The 16,769-nt window shown below is 35.9% G+C and overlaps 2 protein-coding genes across 2 annotated transcripts in view; one reads left to right on the forward strand and one right to left on the reverse strand.

Moving 5' to 3' along the window:
• The window catches only part of LOC113645368 (titin-like), a 1,056,738-nt gene that overhangs the window by 725,587 nt on the left and 314,382 nt on the right, over positions 1–16,769 (reverse strand). The window lies entirely within an intron of this gene.
• Positions 1–16,769, forward strand: part of LOC113643804 (immunoglobulin superfamily member 1-like) — a 789,004-nt gene that overhangs the window by 648,603 nt on the left and 123,632 nt on the right. Inside the window, exons 14-15 of the mRNA XM_047818855.1 lie at positions 5,178–5,459; positions 6,365–6,640. Coding sequence (XP_047674811.1) covers positions 5,178–5,459; positions 6,365–6,640 — 558 coding nt within the window. The remainder of the gene's footprint in view (positions 1–5,177; positions 5,460–6,364; positions 6,641–16,769) is intronic.

Genomic DNA, 16,769 nt, shown 5'->3' on the forward strand with positions numbered 1-16,769 from the left:
GTTAGTAGGCTTATAAGTGATTCTGAACATCACCTCTTCCACCAGTGCCATCTGAATTGCCACCAGGTCAGCAGTATATACCGAGGTCCCATCGGTTAATCTCCCATATTTTCCTATTTTAAATTCAGGAACATAAAATGCTGATCCAGTACGACCTATCTCTGGGTTTCTTGATCCATCTGTGTAAATTGGGAGAAATGAAAAATAGACTGTTCTAATATATTCAATTGTATAGTTCTTAATATAAATATTTCATTTTTTAACACTCTCATAAATTAGTAAATCAACTTCAGGTTGGCTAAAAAACCACAGGGGTATTGGGGAAATAGTTGCCGTTAATGAGAACGATATGTTATCTAGCGACATTCCTGAAGCCCACTCCTTTCCAAGCAAAACCATTTCCTGTTAAGTTTATAGTCTCCCAACTCCCTTCACTAATTGCTTTAGTACAAGTTCATGTTTATGCCCTTGTAAACTGATCCAGTAAGCAACAGCTAATTTTTGGCATCTTAATTCTAATGGGTACTCTCCTGTTTCCACTTGCAATGCTGAGATTGGAGTTGTTTTAATTGCTCCTGTAATACATCTCAATGCTCGTGCCTGAATTAAGTCTAACCTTCAAAGCATACTGTCTGATGTCGATCCATATATAATGCATCCATAATCCAAAATGGATCTTAAGAGAGTACAATATATGTTGATTATAGATTGTTTATCAGTTCCCCATTCCTGGCCTACTATACATCTCATTAAATTCAGTACTTTGCTGCATTTCTCTTCAATATATTTGACATGAATTTTCCATGTTAATTTGGAGTCAAACCATAAACCTAAATATTTAAAATTTGATACCCTTTCTAATGGCTGTTATACAAATAAAGTTTAACTTTTTAGTAAAAAACTGACATGTTTTGGATATAGAAAATCTAAATCCTCATTCCAATGACCAATTCTCTACAATCTTAATTGCTTCTTGAATTTTTTTCACTATATATTTGACGTTTCTTCCCCTCTTCCACATTGCTCCATCGTCTGCATATAAAGCTGTTTTAATTCCTGGATGAATTCCTTCGAATACATCATTAATCATTATGTTAAATATAGGACTAATGGCACTTCCCTGTGGTGTTCCATTTTCTACCTTCACCATCTCAGAAATTGTATTTCCTACTTTGACTTGTATTGATCGTCCGAATAAGAAACTTAACACCCAATTATAAAGTCTTCCTTCAATTCCCATTCTTTGCAACTTTAACAGCAATCCTTCTCTCCACATCATATCGTATGCTTTTTCGATGTCAAAGTATACTGCTACTAACACCTCTTTCATTGCTATTGCCTTTTTAACATCAGTTTCTAATCCAATTAATACATCTAGGGTGGATCTACCTGGTCAAAAACCATTCTCATAAGGAGCCATTAATCCTTTGCTTTCCAATACATAATATAGTTGATTAATGATCATTTTTTCCATTACTTTACCGTGGTTAGAGCTATCGGCCTATAATTTCCCGCTATAGTAGCCTGGATTGTGAATCAGGATTACAATTGCTTGTTTCCATGATAGCGGTAATTGTCCTTCCCTCCAGATTTTGTTAAAAAGATCTAAAATTACTTTAAGTATTACGTCATCCATCTGTTTAATCATAATATAGCAGATTCTATCTTTCCCAGAGCAGTACTTCGAACCCTCATTGAGACTCTTTTAAGTTCCCACAAATTAAAGGCAGCATCCAAAGCTGTTTTACTATCCTTTTTTTTTTTTTTAAATATCTTGATTTTGCTTTAATATTTCTTCTCTCCATCTCTTGTAATTTATTCCTAGGTTATCTGAGCTGTGTGCCTTTTGAAAGGTGGAAGCTACCATTTCCGCTTTATCTTCTTGCGTCACTGCTGTTTTCCCCTCATCTACTAGTAGTGGTATATTCTGAGTTCTGTAAACCCCAACCATTTTTTTGAGGACACCCCATACCTCCGCATTCCATTGTAATATTTTCATATTTTACTTTTACTTCTCTGACTACCCAAAGGATCATCCTTCCCTACTGTTCCTTCAGTTTGTCCAAGTATCGTTTGAATCTGTTCCACTGACACTTCAGTAATAGCAAAGATGTTGAGCCGCTGCAGATATAATTTTCAGTTTTTCAGTTCTTTTGTCTGTTTGAGCTGAACAATAAAAAAAAATTAATTTTATTTACCACAAGCAAGTTTCCATCCTCAAGACATTTATGACTGCAGGTGTCTTTAGACTGATTAATGATATTTTCCCTCAGATTTCCATTTGTCGCTTAAACTTGCTTGACTGCTTGAGCATATGGTATATTCTGTACTGTTTTGAGTTTCATTGCCTTTGGGCTTTACAGCCTATAAACGCTGCACTGTGTGGCCCTCCACAATTACAACATTTAGGTTCAACCCCCTCTCCACATTTTCCATAATCATGTTCTCCGCCACATCTGCAACACCTTTTTTCCCTTACAGACAGAAGCAACATGCCCCAATCTTTGGCCATTAAAACATCTCAGTGCTGGTCAAACAAATGGTCGTACCGTATAACACACACATCCAATTTTTACACGTTCTGGTAAGTTTTTTACAATTGAAAGTTAGTACAACAGTAGTACGTCTCTCTTTTTTACCATTTCTGCTAGAAAGCAGACGCTTCACTTCTGTCACCATTAGAAAGAAACCTGACATTTATGAGCCACACATAATTCTTCACCTAATATTAATCTGAATCTGTTTTGATTTTATATTGAAAATATATTTCAAAGTTTCAAAGGTGCAATTTATCAGAAAAGGTTTAAATGATAGAAAGAGAATTTAAAATAACACTAATGTATGCAGTATGGCTCAGGATTTAAGACACAATTTATAAACAGCATCAAAAGCAAATTAACAGTTTGATCATCATTTTTATTCTATTTATTCAATGTACTGCATATAAACTATGTAAAAATATAACAATGCAATTTTTAATACAACACTATCTACACTGCATACATAATTATTAGGTATTTATGTTTGTCATGAGTAATTTTACTTTTGAAGAATTTTTTTTGGAGAATTAGAACTTAAATATCTGTGTACAGTTATTACACTATTATATTATAAAGGATTTTCTCCACTTATTTCAAATTTAAATATCAAACATCAAATAATTTAAACAAATCAATAATGGAAAACAAAATACAGCTTCAAATAAATAATGTTTTTGTGGCTCTCATGAGCTTCTCATCCATAGAAATAGTGTCTTTATTTGTTCATGACTTGTTTTAGCTGAAACAGACACCACAGCCTCCCAGATACTATAATTAGACCCAATTAAATTGATAATATAAAAAGGGGTTTATTAAGGAAATAAAACTACAAATACATGGAAAAACTAGGCGACAAAATAAAAAAACAAACCAGGAAACAGGACATACAAAAACCACACAAACACACAAGCACAATACAATAGGTATATGTAAGGAGAGCAATCACAGAGACACAAGGAACAGGTGTGCAGAGGAGGAACAGATTAAGGATAGGGTGGTGCAAACATGCTGATACACAAACAGAAACATCCCCCTGGTCTTCAGACAGGGAAAAGTCCAAGCCGTCCATGACATTAGCATAAAGTCAGGACGAGAGGAACAAGGTTTAAACCCCAATGGACACAAAGAGATAAAAACCTGAAAATCAAACTAGTTTAAATCCAGAAATCTACAAAGAAGAATTCCAATGAGTGACAAGACAGAGTCAAAGGGCAAAACAAGGTCAAAAACAGAAAATAGAACCATTTGACCAACAAAAATAAATAAACAAAAAACCTCAGGTGACTAAAGGCACAGAATAATCCAACAAAGTATATAAGGGTACACAGCTATATACTGTATACCTGTAGCAATGAGTGTGGAAGATAGAGCACAGGGGTGCCAACACTTCTGCAATGAAGATGTCGTGGCGAGATCAAAACTTTGCGTTGGCATTCAAAAGCGTAAGAGTAAATCATTCGTGTGACAATAAATCCCAACTATAAAGGAAAATAAATTAAGATTAATCTGTTGGGTTATACAGCAAATGTCCACTACAAGGCTCTTAACCCTCAATTTCTCAGTCATATGAAAATAAAACAAAATCTATGTTGACCTGAATAAGGGCTTGTGCCAAATTTAATCTAGGATCTGAACCTTGGGCCGAATTCGAACTGCTACAGAGTATAAAAGAGATAATCCCAGTAAACTGCATTCTTAAAGACTCAATATAACTGATGTGATCAATATAAATGTGAGATACAGAGCGCAAAAAACACTGAGTGGACACACAGTTTGTATAAGAATTATTACACAGAGAACTCATACAAAGAAACCCAGCAATTCAGCATCAGCTCAGTTACAGACTCTGACAGTGATACATACACCTGCAGAGGGAAGAGGGGGGTTCAGTGAATTTCTCAAGGGCACCTCAGTCGTGGCGGCCCAAGACTCGAACCCACAACCTTAGGGTTAGGAGTCAAACTCTCTAACCATTAGGCACACTTCCCCATAACCTGGGTTATCTCACTGTCTCCATCTTTTTTTGTATCTTACTGAATTCCCCTCGCTGTAATAACAAGCAGATAAATACACAAAGCGCTCTGAATTTCTAGTTGAAATTCTTTCATTAAAGTCTGTACTGTATCAGATTATCTCACTGAACATCTAAACCTTGTGTCCTTACAAGCTTTAAAAATACACAACCTCAGAATTTTCACCTTACGGCCACTCCATTAGCCTGCTAGCATCCTATTCCTCTCTTCACTTCTTTTCGTTCTCACTCTTTCTCTCCTCGACCTGAGAGCATCTGGATTAAAGAAATAGTAAAAGCCCAATTAATCATGTATATTTTCTAGAAAATGAGCACTCAGAAATTAACAACTTTAATAAAAGTAACAAAAAACAGATTTAACATTTTAATCATGTATCAATTGACCAATAACTGTTTATTTATTACAACATCCTTATGTATTTTTAACTGGGCTGGAAATAGAAGAATAGGCTACACTAGTAATGTAACATAATATTAAGAAAAGATGGAGGTCTAGTTATTGTTTTTCTGAGACCAGTAACATCACAGAGACAGAAACAATGCTTTCCATTTTAGATCTGATTAGTGCAGTAAAGATTACATTATTTGTGTTTGTTCTCTAACAGAAAAACCTAAACCTCAACTCACATCAAGCCCTAAAGGAGATGTACTGAGAGGAAACTCAGTGACTCTGTCCTGTACACTGACACCACAGTCTGCTGGATGGAAGTTTCACTGGTACAAATACACAGGGAGAGATTGGACTGAGACTAAATACACTGAAACAGACTCCTACACCATCAGCTCAGATAATGTCTATTACAGAATTCAGTACAGGTGCAGAGCTGGAAGAGGAAACCCAGTCTACTACACAGACTACAGTAATGAACTCTCACTAAATGTTATTGGTGAGTAAGAGACTTTCTGTTAAGTGATTCTGCACAACACTGAACATATAAACATGTGACTACAGTCAGAATATAGCAACATTTACACAGCTACTTACAGCAAAAACGTTCAGATAAATCATTGTATTAAAGTTAAAGAGAGACAGTGTGAACACGGCTGAGCAGGACTGGTGTGAGGTGAGCTGGTAAATAAAAAAGTGATAAAACATTAGTTTAATTTTGGTAGAAAATGTCAACAAAACCCATAAAATGCTTTTAAGAAGATGTTCAGACTGTAAAAGGGTCCTGATGAAGTTACTCTTTCAGAAACATCAAAATGTCGAGACCTGCCTGATTGTGAATGAGTGAAGAGGACGAGGGTCGAACTTTTATAGTGAATCACTCAATCTGATAGAATGTGAGAGATTAGAGAGTGAGTGTGTGAGAGGAGTTCTGAATTAATTACAGGTGTGTGTGTGTGTGTGTGTGTGTGTGTGTGTGTGTGTGTGTGTGTGTGTGTGTGTGTGTGTGTGTGTGTGTGTTTCAGTACACGTGAAAAAAGACAATCAAATCAAATAATCAATCAATTTATACTCAGTCACTTGATCTGTATCTTTTATGTACAGTTTCTTGTTCACTTGCTGACATTCAGAATTTCTGAAGATGTCTTGTCTTATTAAAATAAACAGGATTATTAAACACAAAGTATTTCAGACAATAAATTGTGTTGAAGATACAGTCTGTACAGAATCCTGATTATTTTTAGGTCTGAGTCTGTATTAAAATTGTGATCTACATTTACTTCATCAGTGGTGATTGTTGTCTGACAGAGTTTCATCATTTACATGTGAGCTGATATACTGTATCTACACTCTGAATGGTTATCTACAGAATAGAAACAGTAATGATTTGTTTGTTTCTTACAGAGAGTCCTAAACCTACAGTGACTATAAACCCTGATACTCAGGTATTCATAAGAGAGACTGTGACTTTCAGGTGTGATGTAGAGGAAGGAAGAGACACTGAGTGGACGTACGGCTGGTTTAGGGACAGTAACACATTGTACCCATATTCCACAAAAAAGGAGTTCAGCATCAGGTCTGTTACAGTCTCACATGGTGGTCAATACACCTGCAGAGGGAGGAGGACAAGTGACTCTCAGATGTCAGAGATGAGTGATTCTGTTACACTCTCTGTATCAGGTCTGTTAATGAATGTTATAACTTTTAAGTAAAAAGTATCACTAGTTTTAGATTTTGTTTCAGTTTGTATCATATGCAAAAAGTCTCATTATGATGATTTTAGGGCTGCTTCAACATTGCCATAACTCCCTCCAAACACACACACACACACACACACACACACACACACACACGCGCGCGTGGTTCTCCAAAGCCTGATTTATTTGAAGACCTTTCTCCAAATCCACCATGAAAACTAACCTAAACTTGACAAAAAGTGAAATCAAATACAAAGTGACATTTTACAGACATACACTACAGAAAATAAAGCATGCTATTAGAAAGAGAAAGAGTCTTTAATTCTTCCTTTTCTTCTTCTTCGGATTTATTGGCGGGTCGCATACTTTATGGTGCATACCGCCACCACCTGTGCTGGAGTGTGAAGTGATGCAAATAAAAAATTTGCACAACATGGACGTGTCATATATCAAAACACTCAGCACAATCAGGGGAACTGCCTCACGTGTATTCGGATCATGTCACATGCTCATGTCTACTCGCCTCCAAAAGTATTGGCACCCTAGCGGTCCAGTAGCTTTCACAATCTTTCTGTCCACTTGCCTCCAAAAGCAACACTGACCTTTATGTCCACTCACCTCCAAAAAGCACCGGCCTTTGCGAATACTTGCACTGTCAAAGCCAACAACAAACTTTACAAATCTAGTTCCTGGATGAATTCCTTCGAATACATCATTAATCATTATGATAAATAATATAGGACTAATGGCACTTCCCTGTGGTGTTCCATTTCTACCTTCACCATCTCAGAAATTGTATTTCCTACTTTGACTTGTATTGATCGTCCGAATAAGAAACTTATCACCCAATTATAAAGTCTTCCTTCAATTCCCATTCTTTGCAACTTTAACAGCGATCCTTCTCTCCATGAAAAAGGTGTTAGTGGCAGTATGCTTTTTCGATGTCAAAGTATACTGCCACTAACACCTCTTTCATTACTAGTGCCTTTTTAACATCCGTTTCTAATCTAATTAGTACATCTAGGGTGGATCTACCTGCTCGAAAACCATACTGATAAGGAGCCATTAATCCTTTGCTTTCCAATACATAATATAGTTGATTAATGATCATTTTTTCCATTACTTTACCGAGGTTAGAGCTATCGGCCTATAATTTCCCGCCATAGTAGCATCTTTTCCTGGTTTGTGAATCAGGATTACAATTGCTTGTTTCATGATAGCGGTAATTGTCCTTCCCTCCAGATTTTGTTAAAAAGATCTAAAATTACTTTAGGTATTACATCATCCATCTGTTTAATCATAATATAGCAGATTCTATCTTTCCCAGGAGCAGTACTTCTAACCCTCATTAAGACTCTTAAATTCCCACAAATTAAAGGCAGCATCCAAAGCTGTTTTACTATCAGTTTTTTTTTATTAAAAATATCTTGATTTTGCTTTAATATTTCTTCTCTCCGTCTCTTGTAATTTATTCCTAGGTTATCTGAGCTGTGTGCCTTTTGAAAGGTGGAAGCTAACATTTCCGCTTTATCTTCTTGCGTCACTGCTGTTTTCCCTTCATCTACTAGTACTGATATATTCTGAGTTCTGTAAACCCCAACCATTTTTTTGAGGACACCCCATAATAACTCTCCTAATTAGGTTTCCTTTCCTATTTTGGAGCAGAATGACTACTAATACTTCCTTTTAGCTTGCTTTATTTATTATCTTCCTTGCCTGAGCCCATTTCTTCTGATAACTAATTAAAGTTATAGGTATTAAAGTTTTCTTAAGCTCTCTAAAAGCCTTATTTCTATCTTTAACAGCTTTAGTGCATTCATCATTCCACCATGGTGCAATTTTTATTCTTATTTTACCTTCTGTTTTAGGAATGGATTCTTCAGCTGGGTAGTTGAGGTGACATGGCTTTTACACTGTCACAGAAGATAAAACATAATTTATTTCACAATTTCAAAATTTAGAATACTGTAAATGGTTAAACATTTTCTTGTTTTATATGCATTTATTGTTTTAATACCCAAGTTATTGTTATTTTTTTTAGAACTTTGTGCCAAATCTCAAAATTGGTCCTATGGTGTGACGGTAGACAACATTATATTAGATAACATTATAAATATTACATTTTATAAATAAAGAAAATAATGTTTAAAAATCTTAATGAACACTCCTGGCATAATTGTGCAAGTGTCTATTTCACTAAGTGGCCATCACTTTTCATATACATACATTTCTAAAAGTGTAGGAATTTCATAAAGTTTGTCACAGAAAAAAATGTCCTTTGGTGTTATGCAAAAACCTAATTTTAATTTGGGCAATATCATGGACAACATTTAATTGAAAGACCCCACTCAAGGTCATGTGACTGAAGACCCCTATGAAGGCCATGAGAAGTGCACATGGTAAGTATTTCTCTCAGAATTGTTTAAATATTTAACTATGTTTTAAGACCACTGAAGTTGTTAAGTTTTTTGTCCTTTGGTGTGACACCATTCATCTATTCATGGTGAAAATGATTCTGATTAATACTTTCATGTAAAATAAATATCACTTTAAGAAAATGTTTTAATAATGTGAACAATTCTGTCTCAAGTATTTATTTTATGTTATTTAATATAATTTCTTAGTACTTTTTAAATGTCACACCATAGGACACATTTACAGTATTGTTGAGTGAAAAAGTGAAAAAAATATGTGAAGTCATTGACAAAATGAGTGACCAGTACTATTTTCTGAAACTGCAGTTTTCATACTTCACAAATATATGTATTTTTTCTTAAAAAGTTATGCTTTCCAAAAAAAGTACTTTTTCTTGGTCATTTGTCAACTACCCAGCTGCATTTGTAATAATCTATATCATCATCTAAGCTATAATTCACCATTCCATCAGTACATAACCTGTTAAATTTATCCCAATCGACTTTATCAAATCTCCATCTATTTGGCATTGTTGTATTTTGTTGATAAATTTCCAATCCCACATTGCATAATATTGGGAAATGATCACTTCCCAATGTAGATTACTCTAGTACTTCCCATTTATATTCTAAAGCTATAGTTCCATCGAAGAGTCCCTTATATTGAATCTAGTACCCTTCCTGTTATTTAAACTCACTAAAGCATATTCCTCCATAAACTCTTCTACTACCCTACCATTATTATCTGTGTAAGTACTACCCCAAAGTGAATTATGCGCATTAAAATCCCCACACCATATCAAATTTCCCCCAGCTTTGATTCTTATCATATTTAGATCATCTAGAGTTAACTGATTACAAGGATTATAGAAGTTTACCACCTTTAATCCCCCTTCCTGGGTCCACACCACTACAACACATTCCCCTAAGATATCTACTACTATTTCTCTATAAGTCACCCCATCTTTAACAAATGTCCCACATCCTCCTCCATTTGTACCAACTCTATCCTTTCTAACCAATTTGTAACCCGGAATACAAAAGTTTAACTGCGGACAAAGCCAAGTCTCAAACTTTGAGCATTCCATTGTAATATTTTCATATTTTACTTTTACTTCTCTGCCTACCCAAAGGATCATCCTTCCCTACTGTTCCTTCAGTTTGTCCAAGTATCGTTTGAATCTGGTCCACTGACACTTCAGTAATACCAAAGATGTCGAGCCGCTGCAGATATAATAATTTTCAGCTTTTCAGTTCTTTTGTCTGTTTGAGCTGAACAATAATGACTTCAGCTATAAATGCTACAAAATGAATTTTTGTTTATCACAAGCAAGTTTCCATCCTCAAGACATTTATGACTGCAGGTGTCTTTAGACTGATTAATGATATTTTCCCTCAGATTTCCATTTGTCGCTTGTACTTGCTTGACTGCTTGAGCATATGGTATATTCTGTACTGTTTTGAGTTTCATTGCTTCCGTTGCTTGCTTTTGGGCTTTACAGCCTATAAACGCTGCACTGTGTGGCCCTCCACAACATCTAGGTTCAACCCCCTCTCCACATTTTCCATAATCATGTTCTCCGCCACATCTGCAACATCTTTTTTCCCCTTACAAACAGAAGCAACATGCCCCAATCGTTGGCAATTAAAACATCTCAATGCTGGTCTAACAAATGGTCATACCGTATAACACACATATCCAATTTTAACACGTTCCAGTAAGTTTTTACAATTGAAAGTTAGTACAACAGTAGCACTTCTCTCTTTTTAACCATTTCTGCTAGAAAGCAGACGTTTCACTTCTGTCACCATTTCGTTCGTAATCTGTGCCTTTAAAACCTCATCAGATAAGGATACAGGTATCAGTCCATAATCACTCCTTTAAGATTAGCAAGTTCTCCTGGTAGATAACATTTGACTGCTTTACCTCCAAGATCTTTGATCTTCAATGCAATCTCTTGCTGCTTTGTCAACACAAAAAAGGAGGACACGGTTGTTTGACAGATACCTTGCTGATTTAATATTTCCACTTGATTTTTTGATTATTTTTGTAAGTTTCATTGGATTATTGATGTTTTCAACTGTTCCAGAAAATGCAATCATTACTTTATATTCTACCTCAAGTTTCCTTACTTTGTTTATTCCTACTCTAGTATTGTTTTCATCTGACTCAGAATCTCTATTTTTCCTTTTGTTTGTTAAATCCATAATCTGTGACCATCCCGCACTAACAATTACTGAAGAATCATCATCATCCATACTACCTGCTTCCATCCTCTCCAGTCTCAGCACAGTTGATGCTACCCTGCATTTGCGTATTTTACACCAGCCAGCTACAGTTCAACAGCCTTTAATTGTCATCAATGATGGACTGAATGTTTACTTCTCTCATCATCCAGTGGCGTGATCATTTTCAAGTCCTTTTTGACTTAAACTTTTCATCGGAGCATACAAAATGTCCTTCCTTGCCGCTATCCCTTAATGACTAGAAGTCTCACGTCAAGTGTTTTTTCCAACTGTGCGCTTTCCCACAACTGAAGAGGATAGGTCTAAAGCACTATTCGGACGGGACTAGTTTTATGTGGGGACATGGAGTAATGTAATTTTACGTCAGGACGTTTGTAATATTAATTGGCCAATTCGCACGGGACAAGACATCTCAGTAAAACTATCAGAAGTGGGAGTGGTAACTCACTTGACGACAAGGAGGTTACTGTGGTGCGTAATGTGCGTATGACGTCGCTTCCTGTTTCTAGCACCTCCATGATTATAAAACGTGCCAAAAACTACTTTTAAATAGGAAATGATGGAATTTTACCGTACATATTTACAGCGGGTCTTTTCGGACGGGATTAGTATTACCTGAGGACCTTTTTACAGAAGGTAAAAGTCGCCATAATCTTTACTGACATTGTCTGTAATGATTACCGAGATGGCACATTCGGACGGGACTAAAATCACAGAGAAGCTCTGGTCATAATTACTTTACCCCCACGTCCCCACGTCAAACTAGTCCCGTCCGAATAGGGCTTAACTATTTGAATGATCAAACTGGATTGCACTCAATGATTAGACCTTGTGAATTTCATTCATCCATTTATTTGGCATAGCATTAATCTATGTAGGTAAAAAACCTTTAAGACATGAACATACAAACAGTGTAAATTTCCAGCAAACCCAATAAAATGCATAAATTAGCAGGTTTAACATGACTTGATTATAACTCTACACAAAACGTTCAGTACCGTAAATTAATAAATCATTTAAACCATGAATATTTCGCCAGTCCTAACTACACGCTTTTAATCATATTTATCAATTAGTTACTATATTAATAATTAAACAATCTATATTTAATTACGTACAGTCAGATCACTTTTATACACTCATTTATAATCACATGAATTTTAAGCAATATTTTTTATAGTATTTAAACTATCATGAATTACCAAATTAAACCAGGCAAACTTAAATCAAATTCAAATAATTCAAATTTAGGTAAATAATTAACAAACCCTAATTGTTAAACAAAATATAAACATATACAAAACATATTAACCCACTACACAAACATTATGAATTGAAGATACTCAGACCAAAAGCGCACTCTACATTGCGTCATTACTACAGCATTCATTCGCTCAGGTAGCAATTACTACAATAGCACGCATGACAACGCACAGCGTTCTTTAGCCAGCAAAGCTTCAGCTTACCGCCTGTCACTTCAGAGTACTTTGAGTACCCGCTCCCGCACAGTGTTTTTATCAAGCTCTAATCCTCCTTTTTTGTTAAGTTAGCGCTGCTCTTTGCCGTGGCGTCAATTCCCAGTGCATAACAATAAAAACAAAAACGCGCTTCCTTATCCAGCCGAGGCGCACGCAACAGATTGCGGATTTGTTTCACCTGCTTCTAATGAGGGAAGGCGGGGCGACGGGCGGTTTGCCGCAACATTAATTGAGCTTTCAAGCACACTCTTGAAACGAGGTGTCAAAATAAAAGTCCCACAACATACAATAAATTGAATAATACACAAACACAGTTTAAATTCTCAATGAAAAATTATCAAAAGGTAAACAAATAAAATAAATGACACATTATAGCAGCAGTTACAATTGCTTTTCATTTTCTTATTTAAAAATTATAAAGAATTATAAAGAATCACTACAACAGTAGATATTCTGATGCTGTGACATTTTTCCTGGGCTATTATTTAAATTGTTAGAAAGAAACCTGACATTTATGAGCCACACATAAATCTTCACCTAATATTTAATCTGAATCTGTTATGATTTTATATTGAAAATAGATTTCAAAGTTTCAATGGTGCAATTTATCAGAAAAGATTTTAATGATAGAAAGAGATTTTAAAATAACACTAATGTCTGCAGTATGGCTCAGGATTTAAGACACAATTTATAAACATCATCAAAAGCAAATTAACAGTTTGATCATCATTTTAATTCTATTTATTCAATGTACTGCATATAATCTATGTAAAAATATAACAACAATTCAATTTTTAATACAACACTATCTACACTGCATACATAATTATTAGGGTGTTTATGTTTGTCATGAATAATTTTCCTGTTGAAGAAATACACTACTAACAGTTATTTTGGGTTTTGTTTTACAAAACTACATGTTTAACAAATAAAGTGAGATCTGTCTCTCCCAGGAGAATTAGAACTTAAATATCTGTGTGTACAGTTATTACACTATTATATTATAAAGGATTTTCTCCACTTATTTAAAAGTGAAATATCAAACATCAAATAATTTAAACAAATCAATAATGGACAACAAAGTATAGCATCAAATAAATATACAGAATATCAGCCACTGAATTAATCAGACAAGAACCCCCCAGTCACTGCATTAGAGTTATCGTTGTGGAGGGTCTGTAGATGTCTGACTTTGCAGATACTGAAGACTTCTTCAGGTTACACTGAGCCACTTTGTGAAAATTATCAGCCTGAAATTCAGCTCGGGATGGTTTTGAGCAAGGTGGGCACTCAAGTTGGTCCTATTGCCACAATATGCTATCACTGTATGGCAGAGTTTGCATACCATTTTAGTCATGTCCAGCGCAGCTCTTCCTGGCTATTGCGATAGTTTGGTGAATCAATTTTTTCTCCCACCCCTACAAACAACACAGAACTACTGTGACAGCAGAATGTTATATTCATCTTATAGGCCTGTTTCCACAATTAAAAAAAAAAAAACATTCTACAGAAAACTTCACGAAGCCAACAAACATCAAACGTCTGTTCAAACATATTTGAAAGTTTGCATCTTCAGGATGCTCAGAAGAAGAGACTGGTCATGAAGACAAAGATGTTCAGCAGCAAAGCCAGCTGAGATCCCAAAGACATTCTGTGGCTGAGTAACAGGAAAGATTTAAAAGGAGACCAAGGAGCTAATGACAGTTTTCATCAATTCTTCAGAAGAAACTTCAGAAGAAATTTCCTACATCTTCTATTCCAGTCTAAATACAGAATATTAGCCACTGAATTAGACAAGAACCCCCCATTCACTGGATTGGAGTTACAGTATCCCTGTGGAGGATCTTTAGATGTCTGCCTTTGCAGATACTGCAGACTTCTTCAGGTTACACTGAGCCACTTTGTGTGCACATCTGCAGCAGAAGCAGCGGTGATTTTACTGGATCCACTCTGTTATCTGTTGTTTGCTGAAGGACTTGTAGGTAGCGCATAGACTGAAATATCATCTTTGTCACAGTATGGCTTTCCCTCACTCTGACTTCTGATCTTCTCTCTGTCTGAAATCTTACTGTCACTGCTCTGACATTATGCTTTGTACTGTAACCATTCTGAGAAGTACAGGAGGTTATACATTGCACCAGGAGGACAAAACATGTCGTCTGAGCTCTGACCTCATGTCTGGTAGTTATCAGCAAGTTAAACTGAAATTATATATTGGCACATCACAGTGCCACATGCAACATTCAAATATAAATTTAATGTAATCATCAGAATCACATCATAGTAGGAATGAACATAAAAAAGATATAAGTTATGTATATAACTTATGTAAATAAACATTACATACTATTACAAACTAATTAAAGTTCTTGATTCCATACAAGCTTTGCTGAGCGTAAATATTTTCAACAGATATGTGTGAGAAAGACTGTTAAAAAGCTGACTGTGTGTGTGTGTATGTGTGTGTGTGTGTGTGTGTGTGTGTGTGTGTGTGTGTGTGTGTGTGTGTGTGTGTGACTGGAAACAGTAGAGTCTAGTTAAATATAAATAATAAATATCCTATGACTGTGTGTGAACTCTGGGAAGTGGAAGATGTATGTTGGGAGTTGGAGTTCCAATTGATGGCAACAAGAGGAACTGAAGAAGAAGCTGTCTGATAGGGATGTCTGGGTACTAAACCGGCTCATATACAAACACCTAAAGCCACATCTACCCAGTTCACTGCAGAGTTAAATGTGCACCTCGACTCTCATGGTTACACAAAAACTGTTCTAGAGCACCAGGCTTGGTAGCGCTGACTGGACTGTTGTGTGCCCAGTGTGAAGCACAGGGGTGGATCAGTGATGGCTTGGGCTGCAATAGTATGCATTTCCTTATGCCCGATACCTGTGCTACAGTAGATGGCAGTGTCACTGCCCAGGTCTACCAAAACATTGTAAAGGACCATGTGTACCTAATGGTTCAAATATTGTACCCTGAAGTTGCTGCAGTGTATCAGGATGATTATGCATCAATACACACAACATGGCTGTTGAGAGTGATCTGATGAACATGAAAGTAAAGTGTATCATCTTTCAAGGCCTGCACAGTCAACGTATCTTTATATTATTGTGCAGTAATATGGAAGAGTGAGTCAGGAAACATTTTTCTGTACCAGCATCACATGATGACCTGGCCAGTGCTCTGCAAAATAAATGGTTAATAATTCCTCTGGCTACTTTGTAGGACTTGTATCGGTCATTGCGAAGATGATTTGATGTTGTATTGTCTGTGAAAGGAGGCCTTACACCATGCTAATAAATTATTGTGTGGTCTAAAACCAGGGGTTTTGTTTCATTGTACAACCCCTGTAGGCTGCTTGGTCATGAGAATAGTTTATTTACTGTATTTATTTATTAGTTGTTTGTTTGTGTGTCTGTTACTTAGCCTGTTTCTGTGTATTGTTATTTATTGCTTCAAAATCTATTTGCGGTTTACAATAACCTTGTTCACAGAAATATTATTTCATTCTATTACTCCTGTGAAATAATTGTACATATTCACAGATGAGGCATAATGAGAGATTGGTGGACTTTATGTGAATAAGATACACTGGGAAATTTTTATTATATTCACCCTGTAGCGTCTGGTACCGGTCATTTTAGATTTCATGTCCCAGGCACCCTAAATTTCAACATCTACTCCTCAATTAACCGATGACCACTCAGTTTTATGATTTTATTGAGGGCTACACCCACAACTGGCTCCAGAATGTCTGGAGCCTACACAAAGACCAGATAACCCCATGCAGTTTCTCCGATTGAACTCATAGGGCCCTAACCCAGAACACACACACACACACGCACACAGACACACACACAACACAATGAGACATTCCTTTTACTAATAAAACCCAAAGATAAGGTACTCTAAGGTTCTCATTCTTATAACCCTTTTTGTAATGGTTTCTTCTTTTAAGGCTTGCCTGACTTAA

Source organism: Tachysurus fulvidraco, chromosome 1 (assembly GCF_022655615.1).
Source record: "Tachysurus fulvidraco isolate hzauxx_2018 chromosome 1, HZAU_PFXX_2.0, whole genome shotgun sequence".
In the NCBI taxonomy this organism is placed as follows: domain Eukaryota; kingdom Metazoa; phylum Chordata; class Actinopteri; order Siluriformes; family Bagridae; genus Tachysurus; species Tachysurus fulvidraco.